The sequence below is a fragment of the Rhinolophus ferrumequinum genome, chromosome 18, assembly GCF_004115265.2.
Source record: "Rhinolophus ferrumequinum isolate MPI-CBG mRhiFer1 chromosome 18, mRhiFer1_v1.p, whole genome shotgun sequence".
Lineage (NCBI taxonomy): Eukaryota > Metazoa > Chordata > Mammalia > Chiroptera > Rhinolophidae > Rhinolophus > Rhinolophus ferrumequinum.
This window is the reverse complement of record NC_046301.1, coordinates 22,929,324-22,952,604: the sequence shown is the minus strand read 5'-3', so window position 1 is coordinate 22,952,604 and position 23,281 is coordinate 22,929,324. Positions and strand designations below refer to the sequence as shown.

General features: G+C 39.1%; 2 protein-coding genes across 5 annotated transcripts in view; one reads left to right on the top strand and one right to left on the bottom strand.

The window, feature by feature from the left end:
- Positions 1–23,281, top strand: part of SH3D19 (SH3 domain containing 19) — a 139,497-nt gene that overhangs the window by 9,292 nt on the left and 106,924 nt on the right. The window contains exon 2 of one of the 4 annotated variants that reach the window (XM_033133718.1): positions 16,881–16,963. The exons of the other annotated variants lie outside the window; for them this stretch is intronic. The gene's annotated coding sequence lies outside the window, so the exon portion shown is untranslated. The remainder of the gene's footprint in view (positions 1–16,880; positions 16,964–23,281) is intronic. 4 annotated transcript variants of the gene reach the window in all.
- Positions 84–21,950, bottom strand: PRSS48 (serine protease 48). Its single transcript, XM_033133677.1, is given in 10 exon segments — positions 84–234; positions 4,656–4,834; positions 14,397–14,494; positions 14,497–14,566; positions 14,569–14,676; positions 14,679–14,831; positions 16,943–17,109; positions 18,196–18,461; positions 20,632–20,794; positions 21,908–21,950. Coding segments are annotated over 10 exon segments (1,398 nt in total).

The window sequence follows — 23,281 nt, the reverse complement described above, 5'->3', positions numbered from 1 at the left end:
GCCCGCGGCGTCATCACCTTGGGTCCCAGTTGAATCTGATCAAGTTCAAACGCTTAGTTGGTTATGTGGCGGAAAAGAGGAAGCTAATTTTCAGGTAAGGAGAGAGACACGGGGAAGGTAGGCATCGCCACTGGTTGCAGCAGCTGCTGCTTCTTAAAGCCCCACACCCTGTCATGTGTGGAATGGTGTGGAGGATGGACGTTGGAAGAAATTTCTGAGGAAGGATTGCCCGGTCTAGAGACAGATGGGATGGAGGGCAGCGAAGCGAGTGACAAGTCCAACGTTGCTAAGGTTCCTGGCTTGGAACAAGGAAGTTGTTTTTTGACAGCCTCTCCGGGAGAGGCGCGATGGTACTGAACATTTAATATTAAGCCTTAATTAGAGCGCGCTTGTTATTGTTAAATATAATGACGGGTACTTGTGGAAAAGAAACCTCTCAATGCCTCCTGGTGCACAAGGATTTTGTAAACCTTGTAAAACGTAATTTGGAATGATCACCTCCTAGGTTTCCAATGAATGTTTAACGAAGATAATGAAGAATTAGGGGTTTTAATTTCAATATTCTTTCGTTCTTTGCTTTTAGTTGAGAGCTAGATTTCTTACTCCTGTAGACTTTTTTTAAAGTACTAACTTTTTAGCATGTCTGAACAAAATATTTATCAATCACTTATTTAGTGTGAACAAAATATTTATCAATCACTTATTTAGTGTGTAATATATGTCGGGAACTTATGTAATCCTAACAAAGAAAGGCAGGTTCTGTTTTTAAAATGAGGAAAATGAGGCAAAGGAGAGTTAAGTGGGATTTGAACCCCTGACGTCTTTTTTTCTCCTTTAATTTTTCAAGTTGCATCCATAAATTTAAATAAAGTACAATTGACTTCTTTTGGTACGTGGTTCTATGAGTTTTTCAATGAGGTATAATTGACATATAACATTATATTAGTGTCAGGTGTACAACAGTGATTTGATTCATATATATATATATACATATATATATAGTAAAATGATCACCAGAGTAAGTCTAATTGATAGATGTCACCATACATAGTTAGAAATTATTTTTCTTGTAATGAGAACTTTTAAGATTTATTCTCTTAGTAACTTTCAAATATGCAGGACAGTATTACCTGTAAGGTCTGTGAGTTCTAATATATGTATAGATTCGTGTGACCACCACCATAGTCAGAATAAAGAACAGTTTCATCACTCTGAAATTCCCATGCTGCCCCTTGTAGTCAAACCTTCCCTAAACCCTTAACCCTCGGCAATTACTCATCTATTCTGTCTCGATAGTTTTGCATTTTCTAGAGCTTTATTAAAACCAGCAATGTGTGAGAGTTCCAATTGCTCTACATCTTCACCAGCTCTTGGTATTACCAGGTTTTTCATGTTTGTTTTTGTTTTTGCCATTCTGTTGGTGTGTAGTGATATTTCACTGTGCATTTCCTTAATGGGTAATAATGTTGGTTGAGCATCTTTTCATGTGGTTGCTTGCCATACATATATTATCTTTGGCGAAGAATGTTTATATCTTTGGATACTTTAAAATTAGGTTTTTTGTTTTCATATTGTGTAATTTTTAAGAATCCTTGATATATTCTGCATTCAAATCCTTTGTTGGATATGAGATTTGAAAAGACTTCTCCTAGGCTATAGCTTGTTTGTTTTTTTTTTGTTTTTTTACTTCTATTAATACTGTTTTTAGCTCTTTCAACATATTTAAAATAGCAAATTCAAAGTCTTTGTCTAGTAAGTCCAATGTCTGGGCTTTCACAGGAACCCTTTGTATTACCTTTTTTTTTCCCTCTGTGTGGGGCCATACTTTCTTGTTTTTTTTTCCATGCCTTGTAGTTTTATGTTGCAAACTGGACATTTTGAATATTACAATGTAGCGACTCTGGAAATGAGATTCTTCCTCCTCCCCAGGGTTTGTTCTTGCTGCTTATTATGGTTGTTAATGACTTTTTTGAACTAGTTTCGTAAATTGTGTTTTCTTTGTGAAGTGTGGCACTGAAGTCTCAGTTTCATTAGCTTAGTGGTCAGCTAGGGATTGGAGAGAGTTTTCCTTAAATGCCTAAAACCAAACAACAACAACAAAAACCCTCCTAGTCTTTGCAGTTTGCAGATGGGCTCTGTGTATGGCCACACCCCAACGCTCAGCCAGGCAGTGTACAACTTCCTTTAGCCTTCACTTTCTGCTTGTGCAGAGCCTTTAGGTCAGCCAGAGATGAGGGCTCAGGGCCTTCTCAGGTCTTTTCTGAGCATGCGCCCACCCTGGGAATATGTGGGAGCTTTTCAAAGCCCTTATTCACCAAAGCACCATTATTCTCCAGCCTTTCTTCCCAACTTCTTTGGTTAGTCTATTCTATGTCCCAACTGTTATCCATTGCCTCATGTAGCAACAACTATTTATTCTCTGGTAAGTGTTTTCAACCAACTGCCTCTAGCTAGCCACTTTTTAGCACTTTGAGAGTTTTGAGTTAGGCAAGATAAAGTCATATTTTGTGCCAGTCTTCCACGGGCACCATGAGACTGGTCAAAACACATTATTAGAATTGTTTGTGAATGAGGTCTTTCTGCTCCCGTTAGTACTAGTACTGGTACCAGGAAGGCAGGTTGTTATTTTCAAGACTACCACTGAGCAGGAGAATGGGGAATGGGACCAGGATATGTTAAAATGCCACAAAGCTCACTACGCTAACCAAAATCCAGCTAGTTTTTCTTAAGTGTTTCGCTGTACTTACCTTCATCAAGCAGTGGCTGCAAGCTTTTGATTAGTTTCCAGAGTTCCAAAAGAGTTGATTCTGCCAGTTTTTATTGCATTTGTGGAGGATGGACTTCTGGAGTTCCTTACTCTGCTGCTTTTGCTGATGTCACTCAAGTATTAGGATTTAAAAAAAGATGAAGATTGTGGTCTTTTTATGAGCAAATTGGCCCAAGTTTCCCGAATAAAATACCTGAAGAGAAGAAATGGATATTCTTCCTCGCTTTTGAAGTGTTTGTACCTCCTACATACAGTAGCTTTATCAAAGCAGTGCAGGAGCCCTGCTCATGGTTATAGTGCACCAGCAGCTTGCTTTCTCATTTGTAGGCCACAGGCGCCCCCGAACATCTCTGTTGCTTTTGAAAACGCGATTTCCAAGCGATGTCTGGCCAGGGGAACTCCAGATTCCTCTTTGTTGTTAAGTGTGGCTCAGAGAAAGTAGCTGTATTGCCCTCTTCTGATTTAAATCAGTCATGTGTTAACACTCTGGGGAAGGGAATTGAGGGCATGGAGTGTGTCACTTTATATACTTCTGTATTGTTTGAGTTTCCTCCAATAAGTATTACTTTGGCAATTAAAAGAAAGAAAAATAAATTTAAAATACAATGAGAAATAATTTCCTGCTGGTCCAGTGTATTTATTGTTCATATTATGGTATTTTTAGAAACTGTTTTGCCTTAACCTAAGTTATCGCAATGATCATAGCAAATTCTGTCCTGTGGATAAAAGAAATGCTTGATAAATTGTTCGAGGAAATGATAGTATATAAATGTGTTTTCTCTGAAAGTCATTTTTCAAGTACTAGCTACAGTGTTTCCCCAAAAATAAGACCTAGCTGGACAATCAGCTCCAATGCGTCTTTTGGAGCAAAAATTAATATAAGACCCGATCTTATTTTGCTATAAGACCCAGTCTTAATGTAATATAGTATAAGACTGGGTCTTATATTAATTTTTGTTCCAAAAGTTGCATTAGAGCTGATTGCCTGGCTAGGTCTTATTTTCGGGGAAACATGGTAATTTATCATTTGTTCACCTGTTTGGTTTTATAACATTCACTTGTTTTTATGAAAGCCATCATCTCTTGAAAAGCAGATCCTGATTTATTAAAAAAAACAATAAAAAACAAAAAACTGTTAAAAGCTGTTTAACATAATCAAAACCCACCTTAGCATTCTTTCATTCTCTGCTTTTTCTTATGTATTTTATCTCTATCTGGTTAAACAGAACCTATTCTAGTGCACTAGACTCAGGAGACCTGCTTTCTGATGCTCAACCTGCCACTAGCCAGCTATCTGACCTTGATTTAATCTCTGTAGGTCTCAGATTCCTCAATGACAGTATGAAGGATTTAGATCAGGATTCTGGAAACTACAGACCTATGGGCCAAATCTGGCTCACTGCCTGTTTTTGTAAATAAAGTTTTATTAGAAAACAGACATGCTCATTCATTTACATATTGTCTATGGCTGCTTTGGTGCTGCATCTGTGTGGCCTGCAAGCTTAAAATATTTACTGTCTAGCCCTTTACAGAAAAGTTTGCTGACTCCAGAATACCAAGTTTCCTTTCAGGTTCAAAATTCTTTTCGTTTTGGGATACTTGGGCCAACTTTTTTTCCCCCCATCAGATTGCTTCTTAGCAGGTCACCAGAAAACCCTACTAAAAGAGGGAAAACACAAGTAAAGCATACATTGTTATTTGTTAGACAAATAACAGTTTTATAACAGTTCTATTCAACTGATGAGCCACAACTCAGCTTCACTTGTCTTCCTCATTCCGGGATCCTGGCTGAAGGAACAATACTTACCTGGGAAAAACAGCGGTGGATAAACCATGTGCCAGCTTTTCAGACTTCAGCTCAAAAGTGGCATATGTCACTTCCACTCACATTTCTTTGGCGAGCTTGATGTTAGTGGTGCAGGGAAGTGTAATCGTTTTGCAGGCAATCGTGCAAGTGACGCGGTACTTCAAGTGGGTGGGTAGTCCTTCCACAGGGAGGGCAGTGAGTGAATCACTGGGAACAACATCTGACACAACCTTCTTAGAAGGTTCACTAGTATAAGCAGACTGGAATGAATAGCAAAAGCTTGGTTTTAGAATTCTTTGTGTGTTAATTTTCATGAATTCTTTGCAACTACTAAGTAACTAGAATTTGGCCCCTGGAGCTTTTGGAATAGATTCCAGTTCTCTCAACTTGCGTATTTAATAAATGCTCAATGTAAGAATGTACTGTGTCTGTTTGGATTTCTTTTTCATAGACTCTTGGTATCTTGAACTTCTGTTTCTCACCCCTAAGCTATCTTCTCCAAGGTTCCATATCTCACTGAAAGGCACAACTCAAGTTGCCCAAGCCAGAAACCTGGGTGAAGTTCTTAACTTCCTCTCTCACTGTGAGTACTTACATCTAATCAGTCAGTTACCAGATTCTGTTGATCTCTCTCCTTTATGGCTCTTGAGTCTGTCCACTTCTCTCTGTCCTCCTTGCTCCTGTCCTGGTCCAGGCATGTCTCACCATTCACAACAGCCTTGGAACTGGCCTTTCTACCTCCTGACTTGCTTCTCTGTAATCCATTCTCTGCACAACCACCAAAGTGATTTTCCTAAAATGCAAACTGATTGTGTTCTTACCCTGCATTCAAACCTCTCAGTGTCTTATACATCGTATCCTCCTCTTAAAGCTTAAATTTCTTCTGTGAGCTTTCACCTTTTTCCCTGGGAATTCCCAGGTCTATCCTTTTATGCTCAGTTTACTTTCATGGCTATAAAAACATAATCTTCTATTAGAAAGGTTTTCCTAGAGCATGTTTTTTGAACTCACACAGTATTTGGTCGATGTTTTCCACTTGTAGAGACTCAAGCACTTGATGAATAGTATTGTGCAAAGCTGACTGTGTGCAGTACTGAGCATAGTCCAACAACAGGATGCTTCCATCCTGATGCTCAGTTCTTCCTTCTTAAAAGGGCTTGGCTAAGCCAGATGATCTCCAAAGAAAGGTGATTGTTTCACTTTCTCTGTGACCTGTTTTTTGAAGTTTAAAATGTGCCTATTTTGGGACTAGCTGTTTATTGGGCCTTTTTAAGTGAACTAACATTTTTCTTTATGATACCAACTCAGCAGCTTCTGGACAAAAGAATGTGAAATAAATGCATTGCAAAAAAAAAAAAATACTATCTCCTTGTGGTCTTTCATGTTAGCTCTCTGTTGCAGAAATAAAAATAGCTTCATTGAACTCCGGGGGGGGGGGGTGGGTGGGGGGAGAATAGGAGGTTTCTTCTAAAACCTAAATACTTACCTTTGAAGATGCTCTGGTAATTGTAATTTTTAAGGCCCACATGTTTTCATTATTTAAAATTCATTGACACAAACTTTCTTTGATCAACCAAATGCTATCTTTTCTTTTTATCTAGCCTAGTTGCATGGAACTTTTAATTAAATGAATCAAATGTCAACTCTGAAGCTTTGCTGTTGTAACCACAGCTTTCTGTTATCATAAGCTAATTTTAAAACGCAAGCTCAATTTAAAAAGGCAAGGTTAAAAAAACTATATTTGTATAAACATTTAAAAAGGAATCAGAGGCATATTGACACATCCTTAAGCCTGGGGAGAGTGTAAAGGGTGAGAGTGATGCACAGATGCTTACATGGGGATTTGAACTTTTATGTTAGATATTTTTGTAACATTTTGGTTTTTTTAAATAAGCAGAATTGGGGAAACATTTTCTTTTTCTAAAAACGAAAAGTTACTTGGTTTCCTCCTTAGGGAGCGATCTTATCAGGATTAGAACAGGGTACCTTATGATTTCGTACAGTATTCAGGAAGGTCTATGAATATAGGGATTCTAATAGTTTAGTGGTTACCAGAGGGTAAGGGGGGAGGGAGGTGGTAGATGAGGGTAAAAGGGGTCAAATATATGGTAATGGAAGGAGAAGTGACTCTGGGTGGTGAACACACAATGTGATTTATAGATGATGTAATACAGAATTGTATACCTGAAAACTATGTAACTTTACTAACAAGTTTCACCCCAATAAACTTAATATATATATATATATAGATAGATAGATAGATAGATAGATAGATAGATAGATAGATATATGGATTCTTGAATATTTTGAAGTTACCTGAAAAACATGTTAGTGCATGAGCACTTTTTTGGGATGCGGGGTTAGAGTGATGTGGGGATGACGGTCCATAATTCAAACAAATTTTTCTGATTTTATTTATCTAGTTCTGTCCTCTCTGTGTGCCAGACTGTCTGCTCAGCTTCTCTCCTTGAATATCTAATAGGCGTCTCAAATTTAACATGTATGTATTTTTTTTAATTGCTGCTATAACAAATTAATACAAATTTCGTATAGCTTTAAACAATGTGAATTTATTGTCCTATAGTTCTAGAGGTCGAAAGTCTGAAATCAGTTTCAAAGGGCTAAAATCAAGGTGAGATAGGGCTGCATTCCATCCCTCGCCTTCGGGGGAGAATCAGTCTTTGCCTTTTTTAATTTCTAGCTGCTGGCTGCACTGCCCGGCTTGTGGCCGGCCCCGTGCTCCATCCTCCCAGCCAGCAGCACAGTGTCTTCGCACCTCTCTTCCATCCTTATGTCCTCTGCGCAGTCCCATAAGCACCTCTCACTCAGACTCTCCTGCATTCGCATTCCTCTTACAAGAAGATTTGTGATTATATTGGGCCCACCCACATAATCCAGGATAATCCCCCCAACTCAAGATACTAAATCATATGTGCAAAGTGCCTTTTCCCAGGTAAAGTAACATATTCACAGGTTCTGGGGATTATGACACAGGCATCCTTGGGAGCCATTATTCAGCCTATCACTGGATTTGATAGCCGAGCAAATCTGTTCCTCCTCTAGCCTTCCTCATTTCACTCAATAGGGTGACCACTGGCAGGCCAGTAACCTGGGAGTCATTCTTGATTTCTCTCTTTCAATCCTTATCTTCACCATCCTCCTCTGCCAATGACCATCCTCACTCCCACCAGCCACATCCATCCATCAAATGTGTCCAAATCTAATCACTGTTCTCTTCGTTCTCCTATATCTAGAATCTGTCCTCTTTTCATTAATTTCTACTAATATCGGAGTGCCTCTAGCATTTAGGATCCTTGGGCCCTTATCTTACCCTATTCTTTTCACTCTTGGATGTTCATAGCTAATTATGGTACAAGGCAGTGTGAGCTAGTGTCACAGACTGGCACAGAGTGCCGCAGGATTAGACCCCAATCCCTTTATTCCAATCACATGATGGTGGGAAGTGGAGATTTACATGGTAGAAGGCACTGCGGGGAGAATTTGAGTCGGTTGAGGATAATTATCCTGAAAGGCAATTGGAATTTCCCATTTAAGATTTTAATCTTTTCTATTCTTACGATAGTGAATATTTACTCTCAATTATTGAAAGTAGGGAATAAAATGAATCTAATCTCTGGTTATTTTGAATAACTCCCCTTTTCCTTCCCCTTCCAGAAGAAGGAACATGTTTAACAAAATTCTCAGGAAGCTGATTTCTAGTATGTAAATAAACTATACATAGTTAAATTAGGTGGAGGAGAATAATAGTATAGCTTGAGAAAGAAGTCAAGCATCTGAAAAGATAAAATACTCACTGTTGAAATAATATCAAAATATAACATCCACATTTATTATTTTGCATCCTTTTTCTGTAATGTCCCCACATTTTGGGGGTGACGCTACAATTTAGTGCAATAAAGGGAAAAAATGGATGATTACTTGAAATCGTTTGTTACATGAATAAAAGACCTAGTAATAACTGTATAACTTCTCCCCCACTTTTAGGGGAAAAATTGCTGATTGGATTTTCAGCAGCCTTAGTGTAAAGCTTTATTTGTTAAGTGTGGCCTTAGCAAATCCTACCTTAATTAAAATTCCTCAAGATGTGAAAATGAAGATTGGAGCATATTAAATCAGATATTCCAAGGAATAAAGTATTCTGCAAATTAAAATTGATTTTTAAGGCAGAAATGCTGTTGAGCCCCACTCCATTGTAGAGTATAAAGGTGTCCCTATTTATTTCCTCCTTATTTGGTCAGTTGTGGTAGCAGTGATTAAATTTGTTACCATAAGTACTTGACATTTTAGTTTTGTGAATACAAATGTTTATCGATTTTTCTTTTCCTCCGGTTAATGTGTTACCAGGTGCTGTATCTCATGTATTGGGTTAAGCTTTACATTTTGTGTTTTAGCAATAGACATAGAAAATGTATGTAGTCAGTTTGAGCCTTTTTTTCCCAAACACAATTACAAGAATTATTTAGATCTTTAGAGAGCTCTAAATATAATACATCACCGACTAGTCATTTTTTGTTTAAGTGAGAGAAAAACTTCCCTGTTCATTTTTTAGAAATAGCCTTATTGAGATACAATTCACGTACTATAGTTGGCCCATTCCCTGTTAATTTTAAAAACCATTTTCTAGAGTGCTTTCCATGTGGTTTTCGGATATTTACTGCTTCCTTTTCCAGTCAATGGACAGAAATGAATGGGTTGAGGTGTACAAATGAAAGCTATTCCAGGTACAAAGGGCAGATAAAATAAGGCCTTAAGGTGGAAATGAGATGAAGGAATGAGAAGAACATCGGTCTGGGTGAGAAGGAAAAACAAATAGGAGTACGGTAGGTGTCTTAGTGGTGAATTAAAAAAGTAGATGGTAGGAAACGTGGGCTTCTGCCTTTCTTCATCTCCATTAATGGGGCACTTATTCTAAGGGATGGAGAAGACAAGAAGCATCCCCCAGCCCCATAGAATCGAATCTTCCTCCTGATGCTCAGGGTACCATAACCCTCCAGTGTTGTCCTCATTGGTGCATTGGTAGCTGACTCTCCTTCCCTGCTTCGTGTCTAACTGCTGCCATTTGAATACCCTCTCTCCCATCCTAGCCCCCTCATGGCCTTTGCATACTCCCGTGAGCAGTAGTAGTATGGCGATTTTGTCTTCTCCCATCCTTGCATCGTTCCCCTGCTCTCAGCCCCCCAAGTGCCTTCTCATCTCACCGAGGCCCACCCGGCTGGAGCACCTGCCATTTCCTTCTTAGAAGGAAGGGCTGGGCTCCCCCCTCTGCTCAGAGTGCGAGCACTGCCCTCTCTTTTCCTCACACACATCCAAGCATCCGTACACCTCAGAGCCTTTGTATCTGCTGTTCTCTCTGCCTTGAATGGTCTTTCCCAGGGTTTTTCATTTTTCTTCCCTCCTTCATGCAGGCCTCTATAAAATGTCACCTCCTTAGAGAAACTTCCCTGACCACTTTATCAGGCTTTCCTATATATGACATTATAATAAACATTTACTTTGCAGTTGGTTCTATTCTCTTTCCCTCATGGGACTATACACTTGAAGCCAGGCTTGGTGTGTTGTATGTACTGCAGTATCCTTAGTGCCTAGAACGGCAACTGGAACATGGTGGGCATTTAATACTGTTGGACGCATGCTGACGTTCAGACTTCTCAGGAGAAGGGACCTGTTGGGTTGTCAAGTATTGAATACATCTGTCGGGTCAGATGCTCGGCCAACTGCCCCACCACCGCCTAGGCAGCTGTTAAATCAGGTTCTCATCTTGATACATTGAACCACTAGGGGCCAGGACAGTGAAGTCATGTGGTCCTCTTCTTTCAATAGCCCCTTCTTCCCACTTGAATGGGCTGGTCCTTCCAAAGGTTTTAAGTTTCAACTCTAGGTTCATGAGAAAAATTTGCCTGTTCCCATGCTGTGGAACAGTTGCTTCCTAAGGGTCTGGAGGAATGATAGGGGGAAGTCTTTTGTCTTTCTTGACTTTTTTTAATGTCCTCTTGCTGTGTTGTCCTGACTCGTACATTTGTGGGCTTTCTCTTCTTGTTTGTCTCTGGTTCTTGTTTTAGTCTGTCCTCTCGCCTCCATTTTCCTTTCTTGCCTCTCCTTTTTCTTGTTCATTTCTCTGAGCTGCCACTTTGTATTGCCTTCTGTGTCATTCTAGAGCTTGCTCAGCTTGAATTCTTGCCTCTGAGAAGCCTTTCAATTTACCTGCTTTGTGTACTCTTTTCTCTCCTTTGTTCCTTATGAGAAAGAGAATGGGGCTGAAACATTATTTTATTCCTTCATCCTTTTATTTAACTAATACTTGAAAACCTACTTTGTGTAAGACACTGTGTCAGACTTTGGGCTACATCAGTAAACAAAAACCCCAGGTTCTCATTTGGGGAGACAAAGAGGTTGAATGTTATTCATTCATTCATTCAAATATTTATTGAGATTTGGGTACAGTGATTGTCAAACACAAAAATTCTTACTCTCATAGACCTTCATTTTGGTAAGACAAATGTACATTAATTAAACAATTACACAAATGGATGTTAAATTACAGCTGTGCGGAGTCCTATGAAGGAGAGCTCCATCGCACTGTGAGAATATATATTAGGGAGATTTGTTCTGGTCAGGAGAGCTGGGGACACCTTCCTTAAGGAAGTGAAGGGTGAACTGAGACCTGAAGGCATGTTAAGAATTAACTGGGCAAAAGCAGCCGGAAAGAGGGACAAGCAGATGCAAAAGTCCAGCGCTGAGAAGGGGCCTGGAGCATTTGAGGAAGTGACAGCATACAGTGCAGGGTGGAGTGAGGCCTAATGAGGCTGAGGAGGCAGTTGGGGGTCAAATCCTATGGGGTTTTGGGGGTCCTGTTACGGACTTTGGTCCTTATTATATGAGCAATGGGATAGATGCAGCTGAAGTGCTGTAAACGGGGGAGGGGGAGAAAGGTATAAAACATACCTTTATTTTTAGAACACTAGCCGGAATACTGGGGAGAATAAATGCAGTTGAGCATAGGTGTCTAAGTGAGGGAAAGGACCAGTTAGAAGGCTATGCTGGCAAGCCAGACGAGAGGTGAGGGTAAGGGTTGCAAAGATTTTAAGTTTCCAAACCTACCCTCACTTCCTACTAATGTATTGATTTATCGCCAAAATTGTTTTTGAATGTTGAGTTACACAGATGTGATAAAAATTTAAGTTCATTCAAATGAGAAATGAAGGATGATTTAAATAAAAAGGGGTACGAGTGGAATGATACCAGATAATCTAGGATAAGAATGATGACTGAGATCAAATTTAAAACTCAGTTCTGAGCTGCTGGAAGCCCAGGCAGGGAAGGAAATAAAATAGTGTAGGTCATGTAATTGTTTAACAAAACGAAGCATGCCAGTTAAGTAAGGGATATATTATATAATCGTTTCCTTATAAACATTTAAACTGCTTTCCTATAGAAGTGACATTAAACAACCTGGATTGGTCCAGATTATTGAAACCCAAGACCTGAGCTCCTGAGATCATGGCATTAGTCCCTTTTTGGTAGTAGGTTACACTGGCATTTCAAAGAGGAAAAATTTCTGAAAATTACAGTGCTGAACTACATAAATGCATTTCTTATTAGGCACCTTGCTACAGAGGGAAAGCGTAGGATAGTACAAGAGGTAAGAAGTATAGGCCAGATAAGTCCTTACTGCAACCCAGGGTCACAAAGTGAACTCAATTTATTTCTTTGAGTACCTTCCCTTTTGCCTTCAGATACTTTCTTTCTTGTCTGCCTCTCTAGTAGCCATTTGATTTGCCTATAAATACTTATTCATATAAGGCATTAGGGTTTCCAAATTCCTGACATTTTGGAACCTTTGGGAATCGAGAACAGGAAATCGTATTTCCCGAGAATTCTTGAGAATTCCCAAAATAATCTTTTTAATTTAATTTTCGTTAATGAGCTGTAATAATGGCTGTAACAGTAAATGTTAATAAATAGAAAAGCTGTAGAAAAGGTGGAGCCACTGGGGTTCCTGGCCCTGGGCGCAGTCTTTCAGAGGTTTCGAAACATTCTTATATGTAAAAGGTCGACGCAAAACTTGAGTAAATAAAATTTCCTAAATGGAGGTCGACTGGAATTTCATGACTAGTGCATCTCTTGCCCTGAGCACTAAACAGGTGTCACAACGGTATCATTTTGGTTAGGTTTCTGTTGTATTTCAGGTTTTCTCAAAATATAAAAAATGTAATTAATAAAAACTTTAACCAAACCTTATGGTATACAGTGTCTTTTTACATATATCACGCAATGTATTAACATTCCCAATCTCATTTAAATATTTTAGTTATTAAACACTATTAGAAAACAAAAGCAAATATTATTTGTTTTAAAATTAAAAAAATATTTCTAATAGTTTTTATTTGTCATTTTTAAAATGAAACTTGAAGAAACATAGAGCATTACTTGCCCAATCAGACAACCATGATCTTTGCTTTGTAACAAATATACTTGATGTGGAAAAATTTCTTTCATTTTCTGTAGATGTTGGTCAAATTGTTATGAGTGCATCTAAAAGCATCTTCAAGTTGGGAGTGAGAGAATGCGTTGCTTCATATAAGCTCATTTCCTTCCTTGTAGAAGCAAATATTTGGTCTGCATGCATAGGGCTAGGCTTTGATGTCGAAATTGACATTGCTTTAATCAATTCACACTTCAGATCAGATTCAGAACTCTCTGTAAGGATATCCTTTATTTCTTCTCTTGGAACTTCTTCTGCTGTAAATGTTTCTTTAAAAAGTCTTTCCATTAATGACTTCGCCAAACATGCAATTTCATTCTTACTTGACAAGGGAAAAAAATCCATCCTCTTCCATCTCACATAGACAACCAACTGCTCAAGTACTTTGTGAGACACACAAGATCTCTATTTCTACATTTAACCAATTCAAATTTTATTTCCTTTAAAAGCAATAAGAAAAAATTTAAAAAGACCTATATTGTGCTGTCAATATTCATAGCTTAAAAGTGCTGCAAAACATTACGATATGAGATTGGAAATTATTGTAATATTGGAATAAAATATTAGCTGTACAAGTTGTTTTTAAATAGACTGACTTAATCACAGCAGCTGAGAGAGCCAAGAACACTCACATACATCACAATCGTCAGCCGCAAACAAACTGATCGAAGGTAGTTGGTAGTATCGGCCGTCACTTTGTGGAAACGATTCATTGTGGAGAACAGAAAACCATTTGTATTTACACAGAGAAATTATTACTTTCACAACCCAGGATTTGACTACAATGTCTTATTAAGGTAAACTACCTTAGATTTCCTTAATTAGTTCACCAGAAGATGACATTGTAGTCAAATCCTGGGTTGTGAAAATAAATATTTCTCTGTGTAAATGCAAACTGTTTTCTATTCTCCATGATCAAATGTGCTCGATTTACAAGAGCTAAAATTAGCTGGTCATGAGATATCTGATTCTGGTATCGCGTGTGCATATCTGGTGGTGTGTAACGTGGTCACACAATGTAACTTTAGATAGTGGTAAATAGGAAAAATGTCTAAGAGATACATTGTGAGTAGTACCTTTGTTTCCCATTGTGGGTATTACTGGGTTCAAGGAGCCGATTTTCCCGACCAACTTTTCTCGGGATTCGGCAACAGGAAAGCGAAAAAAATCCCGAGAACGGGCGGGAAGGAATTCCTGCCTGGAAACCCTATAAGGCATCCTTCTTGCCTTGCAAGATGCATGGTCAGGGACAAAGAATACCACGCATGGAATTGCCACCTTATTTCTCAGCTGTTCACATTACAACCACTAAGACATACTTCCAGAATCAAAAACCTCAAAACAGAATCATTTCTAATTATTTTAATGAAATTATCCAGAGTTCTCAGTGACTGTCCTGGGAGTTCTCCGTCCCGGTGCTTATTCCCCATGCATCCCCTTCCTAGCCCTGTACTTGGCCAGTGGCTTCAGCTCCGCTGCCCACTCTCCTAGTAAGATGTTAGGCCCAAAGGCACAGGAGGGTCCCAGGAGAGCCAGAGAGAGCAATACAACAGGGAACAGGAAGTCAGGTAAGTCCAGATTGTTGGCCCCCAAACCTCGGCTCTTGAGATAATGGCATTAATCCATTTTTGGTAGTAGGTCACATTGGTGTAGACTCCAGGAAGAGATTTACCACATTCTATTCCCCAGCTTACCAATCCTATTAGGATCCATACACCATCAATATGACATGACAGAGGCCCTCCAGAATCGCCCTAGGAAGAGATACAGGTCATGAGCATAGTGAAAAGGGACCATGAAAAGAAGAGGGATTACGAGAGGTGGAGAGCTCCTTAGAATGGGGCAGTGGAGCCAGGGGAGCTATAGAACTATAGAGGGATTTGAACTTCCTACTGCATTCGGGGGAGATCACGAGTGTTCTAGAATCATAGAATTTGAAATTGGCAGATATCTTACTTAGCTAAATATATCAGTAGTTTCAAAATACTCATCTGTGATATTAAAAATAATAATGTGATGAGTTTTCTCACTAAAGTTAAATTTATTCAATTGAATGAACTGTCCGTAATTTTCTATTCTTAGGTTCTTACTGCTTATTTTTAGTGTAAGAGTAATCCTTTCTTATATAAAATGATAGTGATAGTACGTGGTGGTATGCCTTTCAATCTTGCTTTTTCTTTTTGTAACAGCTTTATTGTTATAATTCACATACAATTCACCCATTTAAAGTGTGCAAGTCAATGATTTTTAGTCTATTCATAATGTTTTTAACCATCACCACAACCCACTTTAGAACATTTTCATCACCCCCAAAAGAAACCTCATACCTATTAGCAGTCACTCTCATTTCCTCTCAACCGTCCCAGCCCTAGGCCTTCCAGTAATCTACTGTCTGGATTTGCATATTCTGCACATTTTTGTATAAATGGAATAATATAATATGTGACCTTTTATGTCTGGCTTCTTTCATTTAGCATACTCTTTTCAAGGTTCATCCATGTTGTATGTAGCATGTATTAGTATTCTGTTCCTTTTTTTGAATAATATTCCATTATGTGGATATATCACATTTTTTAAATCTAGTCATTAGTTGATGGACATTTGGGTTTCCACTTTTTGGCCATTATGAATAATGCTGTTATGGACATTTGTGTCCATATAAGTTTTTATATGGACATATATTTTTATTTCTCGTGTGTGTACATCTAGGAGTGGAATTCCTGGATCAGGTGGTAACGCTGTACTTAACCTTTTGAGGAAGTATGAAATTATCCAAAGTGGCTGCACCATTTTACATTCCTGCTAGGTGTATGAAGGTTCCAGTTTCTCCACATCCTTGTCAACTCATGTATTATCTATCTTGATTGTAGCCACCCCAGTGACTGTGAAGCCATGTCTCATTGTTTAATTTGCAAATAATGAATATACAGATAGGAAATCTTGGCAGAGATATAGAAAAATATGTGTGTGTGTGTGTGTGTGTGTGTGTGTGAGAGAGAGAGAGAGAGAGAGAGAGAGAGAGAGAGAGAGAGAGAGAGAGAGAGAAGAAAGAAAATTACATGGTCATTCTAGAACTAAATAAAATATCTGAAACAGGAAAATATAGATGACAGGAGAAAGGCAATGATCTTGAATATGGATTAATTTAGAAGTATCCAATTTGAAGAAGAGAAAAAGAAAAAATAAATAAATAAAATGGACAGATTCAGGGAACTGTGTGAAAATATTAAAAGGTATAACTTATAAATTTGTGGTTTCAACCAAAAGAGGAAAAGAGAGAGATGAGGAAGAATAATATTTGAAGAAATCATGAATGAAAAATTCTTAAGTTTTGATAAAAGGTAAAAGAATAGGTTAAAGAAAAACTCAAATGAATCTCAAATAGGATAAATAAAAAGAAAATCATACCTAGCACAATCAAACTTCTAACAATCAAATATGAAGGAAAATTGAAAGCAGTCTGAACAAAACAACATGTCACACTCAATGGAAGAAGACACAAACGATGGCTGATTCTCCATCAGACAGTTAAGGTCAGGAGACAATGGAATGACATCTTTTAAGTGTAGAATGAAATGTTATTACTTGAAAAAAATAAGAAGTTGACATTTCTGTATCGGCTTCTTAATATATTTATAAAAATTTACAAGTTTATAAAAACCCAATGACCAGTGGTTAGCATTGTTCCAGATCAACAGTTGAAGAGAATAAATTCATAGATAAAGGTTAGGTTACTTGTCCATGGTAACACAATTACTGTCAGAACCCTTGTCTCCTGATTCCTAACCACTGTTTTTTTACAGATAGGAAAACCTGGATCCATATTAACATCTCATGTTAAAAAATTTCAAGAGCAAAGCCTAACCTTGCAGCTATCCTTCCCTGTGTGAGTATCACCAGCACAAATCATGTCTTCCTTGATGACTGGCTCTAATTCTGGCAATATGGAATGGATTGGGTTGTAGAGATGTTCACAAGTTTGGTGGTCAATGATGGGTATTTCTGCTTCCTGGAGGGTGGAAGTGAAATCATCTGTAGAGACAGACAGGAATGAAAGGAAAAGTCATCTGGAAAGGTACAGGGGCAGCATTCAGTCAGGATGTGTCAAATTTCTGAATGGGAATCCAAAAAAGCAGAATACAGTCACTTTCCAATCATATTTGGCTAGTAGAAGAATTTCTTTGGTACACTTAATCTAAAACAATGGATAATTCAAAATTACTTGTATTTGTTTGAGGTTTTTCTAATGTACCAATATGGGGTGTTCCTAACGTTCCAAATAAAGAGAAATTCAGATACATTTTAAGGAAAGATGTGTATATTCTAAAGTCTAAAACTTTTTCCTTTCCCACTTTTCTGCTCCCAGATCATTTCCTGTTTTGTCTTTACTCCATACTGGAAAGGAGTTGACATAATACTTTAAAAACAGATTGAAAAAACACTGGACTCTCTCCAAACTTTAAATCAGGTTTGTTAACCTCTGTTTCAGAGAGGTAGTCATGTGTTCAAAGTGTTAGTATCTGCTCTTGCAGCTGTAGCTAGACTCTAGGCAGGACATAAGAGTAAATAAACAATATAAGAGTAAAAAGACGTTTTATTTGAAGACTTATAGATAATATCAATAGGCTGATCTGATCTTGTTGAAAAATATTTGCCTTAGTAATGATGTGTCTACCGTGTTTCCCTGAAAATAAGACCTAGCTGGACAATCAGCTCTAATGCGTCTTTTGGAGCAAAAGTTAATATAAGACCCAGTATTATATTATGTTATATTATATTATACCCGGTCTTATATTAGACTGCGTCTTATATTATATTACATTATATAAGACCTGGTATTATATTATATAATATTATATTATACCTGGTCTTATATAAGACCAGATATTGTATTGTATTATATTATATTTATTATGTATATCATATTATATTATATTATATCCTGTCTTATATTATAGTAAAATAAGACCCCGTCTTATATTAATTTTTGCTCCAAAAGATGCATTAGAGCTGATTGTCTGGCTAGGTCTTATTTTCGGGGAAACATGGTAGAATGTGAATGTTGTGGAATATAAGAGGGCAATGTATAAAACAACCCCTTTCTCTACCCATTCTTACCTTCATTTTCCTTAACTTTTCCCCATCCATTCACCCAGCAAGAGCCAGGAATTGTCAGCTGCTTTGTAATTCTGGGCAGGCAGATGGGCAGGATGAAAGAAGTGAAGGTGACTCTGGAGACCAGTTTCAACAAGGCGATGTCTGCAGTTACATCTTGGAATTTAGGATGGATAATGATTGTGGACACATGATGTTTCACACCATCATTTGAGTAGCCGATTTTAATTGATCCCAGCCACACAGTATATAACAAAGGAATCCAGGTCCTAGGGGGAAGAGAAAAGAGAAGAATAAAAGTGGAGCAGCTTATGTGCTACAGCTGGGTCAGAACCAACTGCCTAGGTGTAGTAGGAAGTCTCTAGGTAATAAAGGAGGGTAACAGACTTGGAATTAACCAGTCTGCTTCCAGCTTGGGCGAGGGTTGGTTTGTCTCCTTTTCTCCTTCCCTCCCTCCTTGACTACTGTTTATTTTGTTGTCTACAGTTTCTGTGGTCTTCTCTTATGGCCAGAGTTTTGTCCTGTATTTTCTTCCTGGTTTTCTTGGTCACTTCTCCCATTCTCCATGGTTTCAGCCATCACCTGTATGTTTAATAGTCATTGGTCTTTTCTTATTGCCAGTTTTGATTTCTGAGCATTAGACCTTTATTTCTAAATAACAATTTAAAGCAAAGTATAACCACCGAAGTTATATATGTATCATTTAAAATGTCAGGTAGTTTGATAAAATGTACAAAGTAAATAAATAACAAAAGTTCTTTGCCCTACTTACTGCCCTCAATTCACACTATCCAAAGGCAATCACTTTCAACTCTTAGCTATTTCTTTTCGTATTTTCCCTAGTGTTTTCAAGAAATCCTACTTATTGTTGTTAAAATTTTTCTTTCAGTTTTAGAATACTGTATTCCTGCTGTGAAAGGTGAGCATAGAGCTAACAGTCACTGCCAACCTCTTGCTTCCTTCTCACCATCCTCCTAACCTAGTCATATAACTTTGTTAGATCGGTATTCACTGTGAGTGTTCTTATGACTATGTAACCATTATTCACTACTGAACCATCCTGGGTACTCTGAACACATTTCTGAATACACTATAAAACTTTTTGCTTGTCCTGGAGTTAATAATGTGTTCTCACTTCTTTGTCATCATCGTTTTCCATGTACTTGTCATTAATTCGTCATGCATCCCCCAAACTCTCTGCCAGAGTGCAAATCTCTCAGTGTGTTGAAACCTATCAACATTCTCCCAGTACTGTCTTTGTGTGTGTGCGTCTGTGGTCTCTGCCCTCCTGCTCCAATCTTGGCACTTTTCTTTCTTTTTTTTTTTTAATTAAAGTTTATTGGGGTGACAATGGTTAGTAAAGTCACATAGGTTTCAGGTGTACACTTCTGTAACACGTCACCTATAAATCACATTGTATGTTCATCACCCAGAGTCAGTTCTCCTTCCATCACCATATATTTGATCCCCTTTACCCTCATCTACCACCCCCCTCCCTTACTACAGGTTCTTGGCACTTTTCTTTATGGTTTTCTTGGATATTCTCTTCTATGTTGTGTCCCCTTTTTTCTGGATCCCATATTTTCCTGTTTTCCCCCCATTTTATTTTGGTGAAGAACTTTCTCCTGTGGCTTTCTGAGAAAATGTGCATGAGAGGTAATATTTTTGCTGTTTTTGTATGTTTGAAAATGTCTTATGTCTGCCCCTTGATCGGTAGTTTCTATATGGGTAGCATTCCAGGTTGGAAATAATTTTCTCAGTATTTTAAAGTTACTACTCTATTTTCTTTGAGCGATCGGTGTTATGGAAAAATCCTGTTTATTTGATTTCTGTATACATTAGTTCTCTGTTGTTGAATAACAAGTCACCACAAAGTTTAGAGGCTTAAAACTGACATTCGTCTCACGGTTTTTGTGGGTCAGGAATCAGGTGTGACTTAGTTGGGAGCCTCCGGCTCAAGGTCTCCTGAGGCTGCAGTCAAGGCGGGCTGCAGTCTTCTCAAGGCCCGACCCCGGGAGGACTGTTTCCAGGCTCTCACGAGTATGTTAGCAGGCTTAGTCTTCACGAGCTATTGGCTGGAAGCATTAGTTTTACATGGCCTCTCCCCAGGGCTCCCACCACGTGGCACCTTGCTTCTGGCACAACGGTTATTCTGACAGAAAACTTGGCTTGTGTTTATGACCCCAAGAAAGCTTAAGACAAAATTCCCTCACTGGTGTTTAGGAAGTAATTTGGCAAAAAGTCAGAAAAGGTTCTAATACAGTGCCTCCTTCCATTATTTATTTTTCTAGCTCTATGTCCTGACCCTAGACCAAGGTGACCCAGGGTTTCCTTCTGCTGATCCATCTTGCCACTTTCATTGTCTGTTGGTTCATTCATGAAGTCATTCACATGTTTACTGAGACCCTATCTGTGTGCTAGCCACGAGCGAGAACTCACGCTTTTATGCAGTGTGCGGCCGTCAGTATCCACCGCTCACTGATGAGGGAACCTCCACAGAGGTGGGTCTCCCCACAGTGCAGGCTGACTTGCCAAGGCCAGGGCCCCTTGACAGCCTCCTGGCCACCCACAACGCGGCCTGAGTACACAGGTGGTCCACACACTAGAGAAAGAGGAGAGAGGGTAGAGTGGTTGTGGGTGTTGTCCCATCTTCTCATCATCCCCAAACTGCCGTCCCTTCCCGGGACCTGCCTCCTCCCCAGCCTCCATCTCCGATCCGCCTTCCACGCCCAGTGGTCTTGGGCCCTCGGGGAAACCACTCACCTGACTGCAGGTCTTTCTTTTGGGGAGAAGAGCATGGGCAAGACCCTAGGACAGACACACCATACCATTACTGTATCATAACACATCCTATCTGAATTCACTGAACAGAGCTTGCCACATACTTCAATTCCTCAGATTGGTGTGAAAGGCCAAATTTTTATGAGTATAAATGTTTGCCCATTAGTGGGAATCTTGATAATTATTACATACTTACCTGCCTTCTTTAGCAGCATACATGGAACAGAATCTCCTTTTTACTTGATTATTCAAGGTTGTCATCAGGAATATCAAGATGATAGGTTGTAACTCCAGGGATGCCTTCAGATGCTCTTGAGGTTTAGAAGCTGTTTACTTTTGTCCTGTTTTCTTTAACTGAATTGGCATTTTGCAGTATTTGTGTACCTTTCTTTTTTGCCACAGATTATCTCTTGGCTACTCTCAGCCTACCCTGCTTTTAAATCACGGTGGGCCAGAAAAATAAATGAACAGGCTTATGCCTGAAATCACTGAATGGTGTTTGCACTTCAGTTCCCACTGCTCGAAATGCTTTTTTCCTAGATCCTCTTAGCTGAATCACTCCTCTCCTTCAGGGCTTTGCTCAAAGGACTCCCTCCTAACGAAACCTACCCTATTTTAAATTACAGCACGCCTTCTGCCCCTGCACTCCAGATACCCCTTTCCTCTCGTAGTGTTTATGACTTTCTAATGAGCTGTATAATTTACATGTTTAATATGTGCGTTGATTATAAGACCCATGAGGGCAGGGATCTTTATTTTGTTTACTACTGGATCTAAGAGACTTGGAACGGTGCCTGGCATATAGAAAAATCCTCTCAGGACTTTCTCAGGGCACACTATTTATAAGATCCTGTGGGTGAAGTGTCCTCTTATTCTGTATCATGACATCTGGAGCCCCAAAACCCCTTCTCCCCTCCGGACCGCAGGGGCTCACCCAGCAGAAGGGACAGTAGGAAGACACAGCCGGAAGGGCCCATGTCTCTGTCCTCAGAACCAGCACTTCCTGCTTCCTGGACTCAGGCTCCCCGGTGGAGGCCAGCTGGGGAGCAGCTTCTCAGAGATGGATTCCTCTTGCTTTACTCCTTCCTTTCCTTCCACTGTTCACTCAGGGCCAGGCACTGAAGGAACCAGGCTTGAGAAGTGCAGGGGCAGGACCCAGGGGGTGGAGCTAGGGCTCGAGGCGCCCCCTGCTGTGTCGGGGAGGGGTGTTACGGGGCGGGGGCGGGGGCTGCCAGCCCAGGCCCGTTAGAGGGCACTGGAAGGAATAGGACCCTGTTCTCTAGCAAGGAAAGGAAACGTGGACAAGATTCTTCAAAAGAAAGAAATGAAAAAAAGGAAATGAACCCAGTACCTGGCTAATTTTATCTAATTTTTTGTTTTCATCTTTGTTACAGTGTTAGTCATAGAATATACTACAAGTCAGGTTTTCTGGGAAGGAGACTTTAATACAGATTTGTGTGCAAGGAGTTTATTGAGGAGTGGTCTCAGGATCAGCACCTCAAAGGGGGGTGGAAAGAGGATTGGGCAGAGGGGAGAGTCCAACTGTAATGCGTTTGCAGCAGAGGCCTCAGCCAATCCAAGTGTCTCTGGAGCTGGGGTGACTCTTCAGAGAACTGAGTCAACGTGGCTAGGCACTTGGGCTTCTGTTACGTACTTTTCAGGTTCATTTTTCCTGAAATTAACATTGCAACCTGTGATTTTGTCCTGCTCATTTAATTGAAGAAAAAGATTTATTCACATCACAACCATCTGTGTGGGTATTCCAATTAACTTACGGTATTCACAGGCCATTTTAACTATTCATACTTAGTCAACTTATTTAAGTATAGCTTTTAAAAGTCAGACCTCAGTTTGAGATTTGCCTTCAAGTCATGTTTGAAGTATAAAGGTAGTCATTTTGCAAAGACACTGAAGCTCTGGACAGGTCTTTGTATTGCTTTATCAAAGGGACAACATTTGACGAGATACTCCTTCCTTCTGAGGGTCAGTGGTTGTCTTAGATCTTCAGACTTTTGTATCCCTGGACAAATCTGAAGTCAGTGATTAATGCTCTTTACATGTTAGTTGGATTTCTTGCAGAATCTCTTCTTTTTCCTTTTATTTGAATATTTTATAAAAATTTTTTTTTGGTTTTTGGTTCCAGTTTAGTTGGAAATAAACTTTATTGGAAGTAACTTAAGACACCAGTTCCTTGCTCTTAAATTGAAAGTAAAAGGAAAGGATTAAATAGTTATCTTGCTTTTCCTGTCCAAGCTGTAGTTCAGAGTAACAAAATGTGTGAATCCTGATTTAACAAACCAACTCTAAA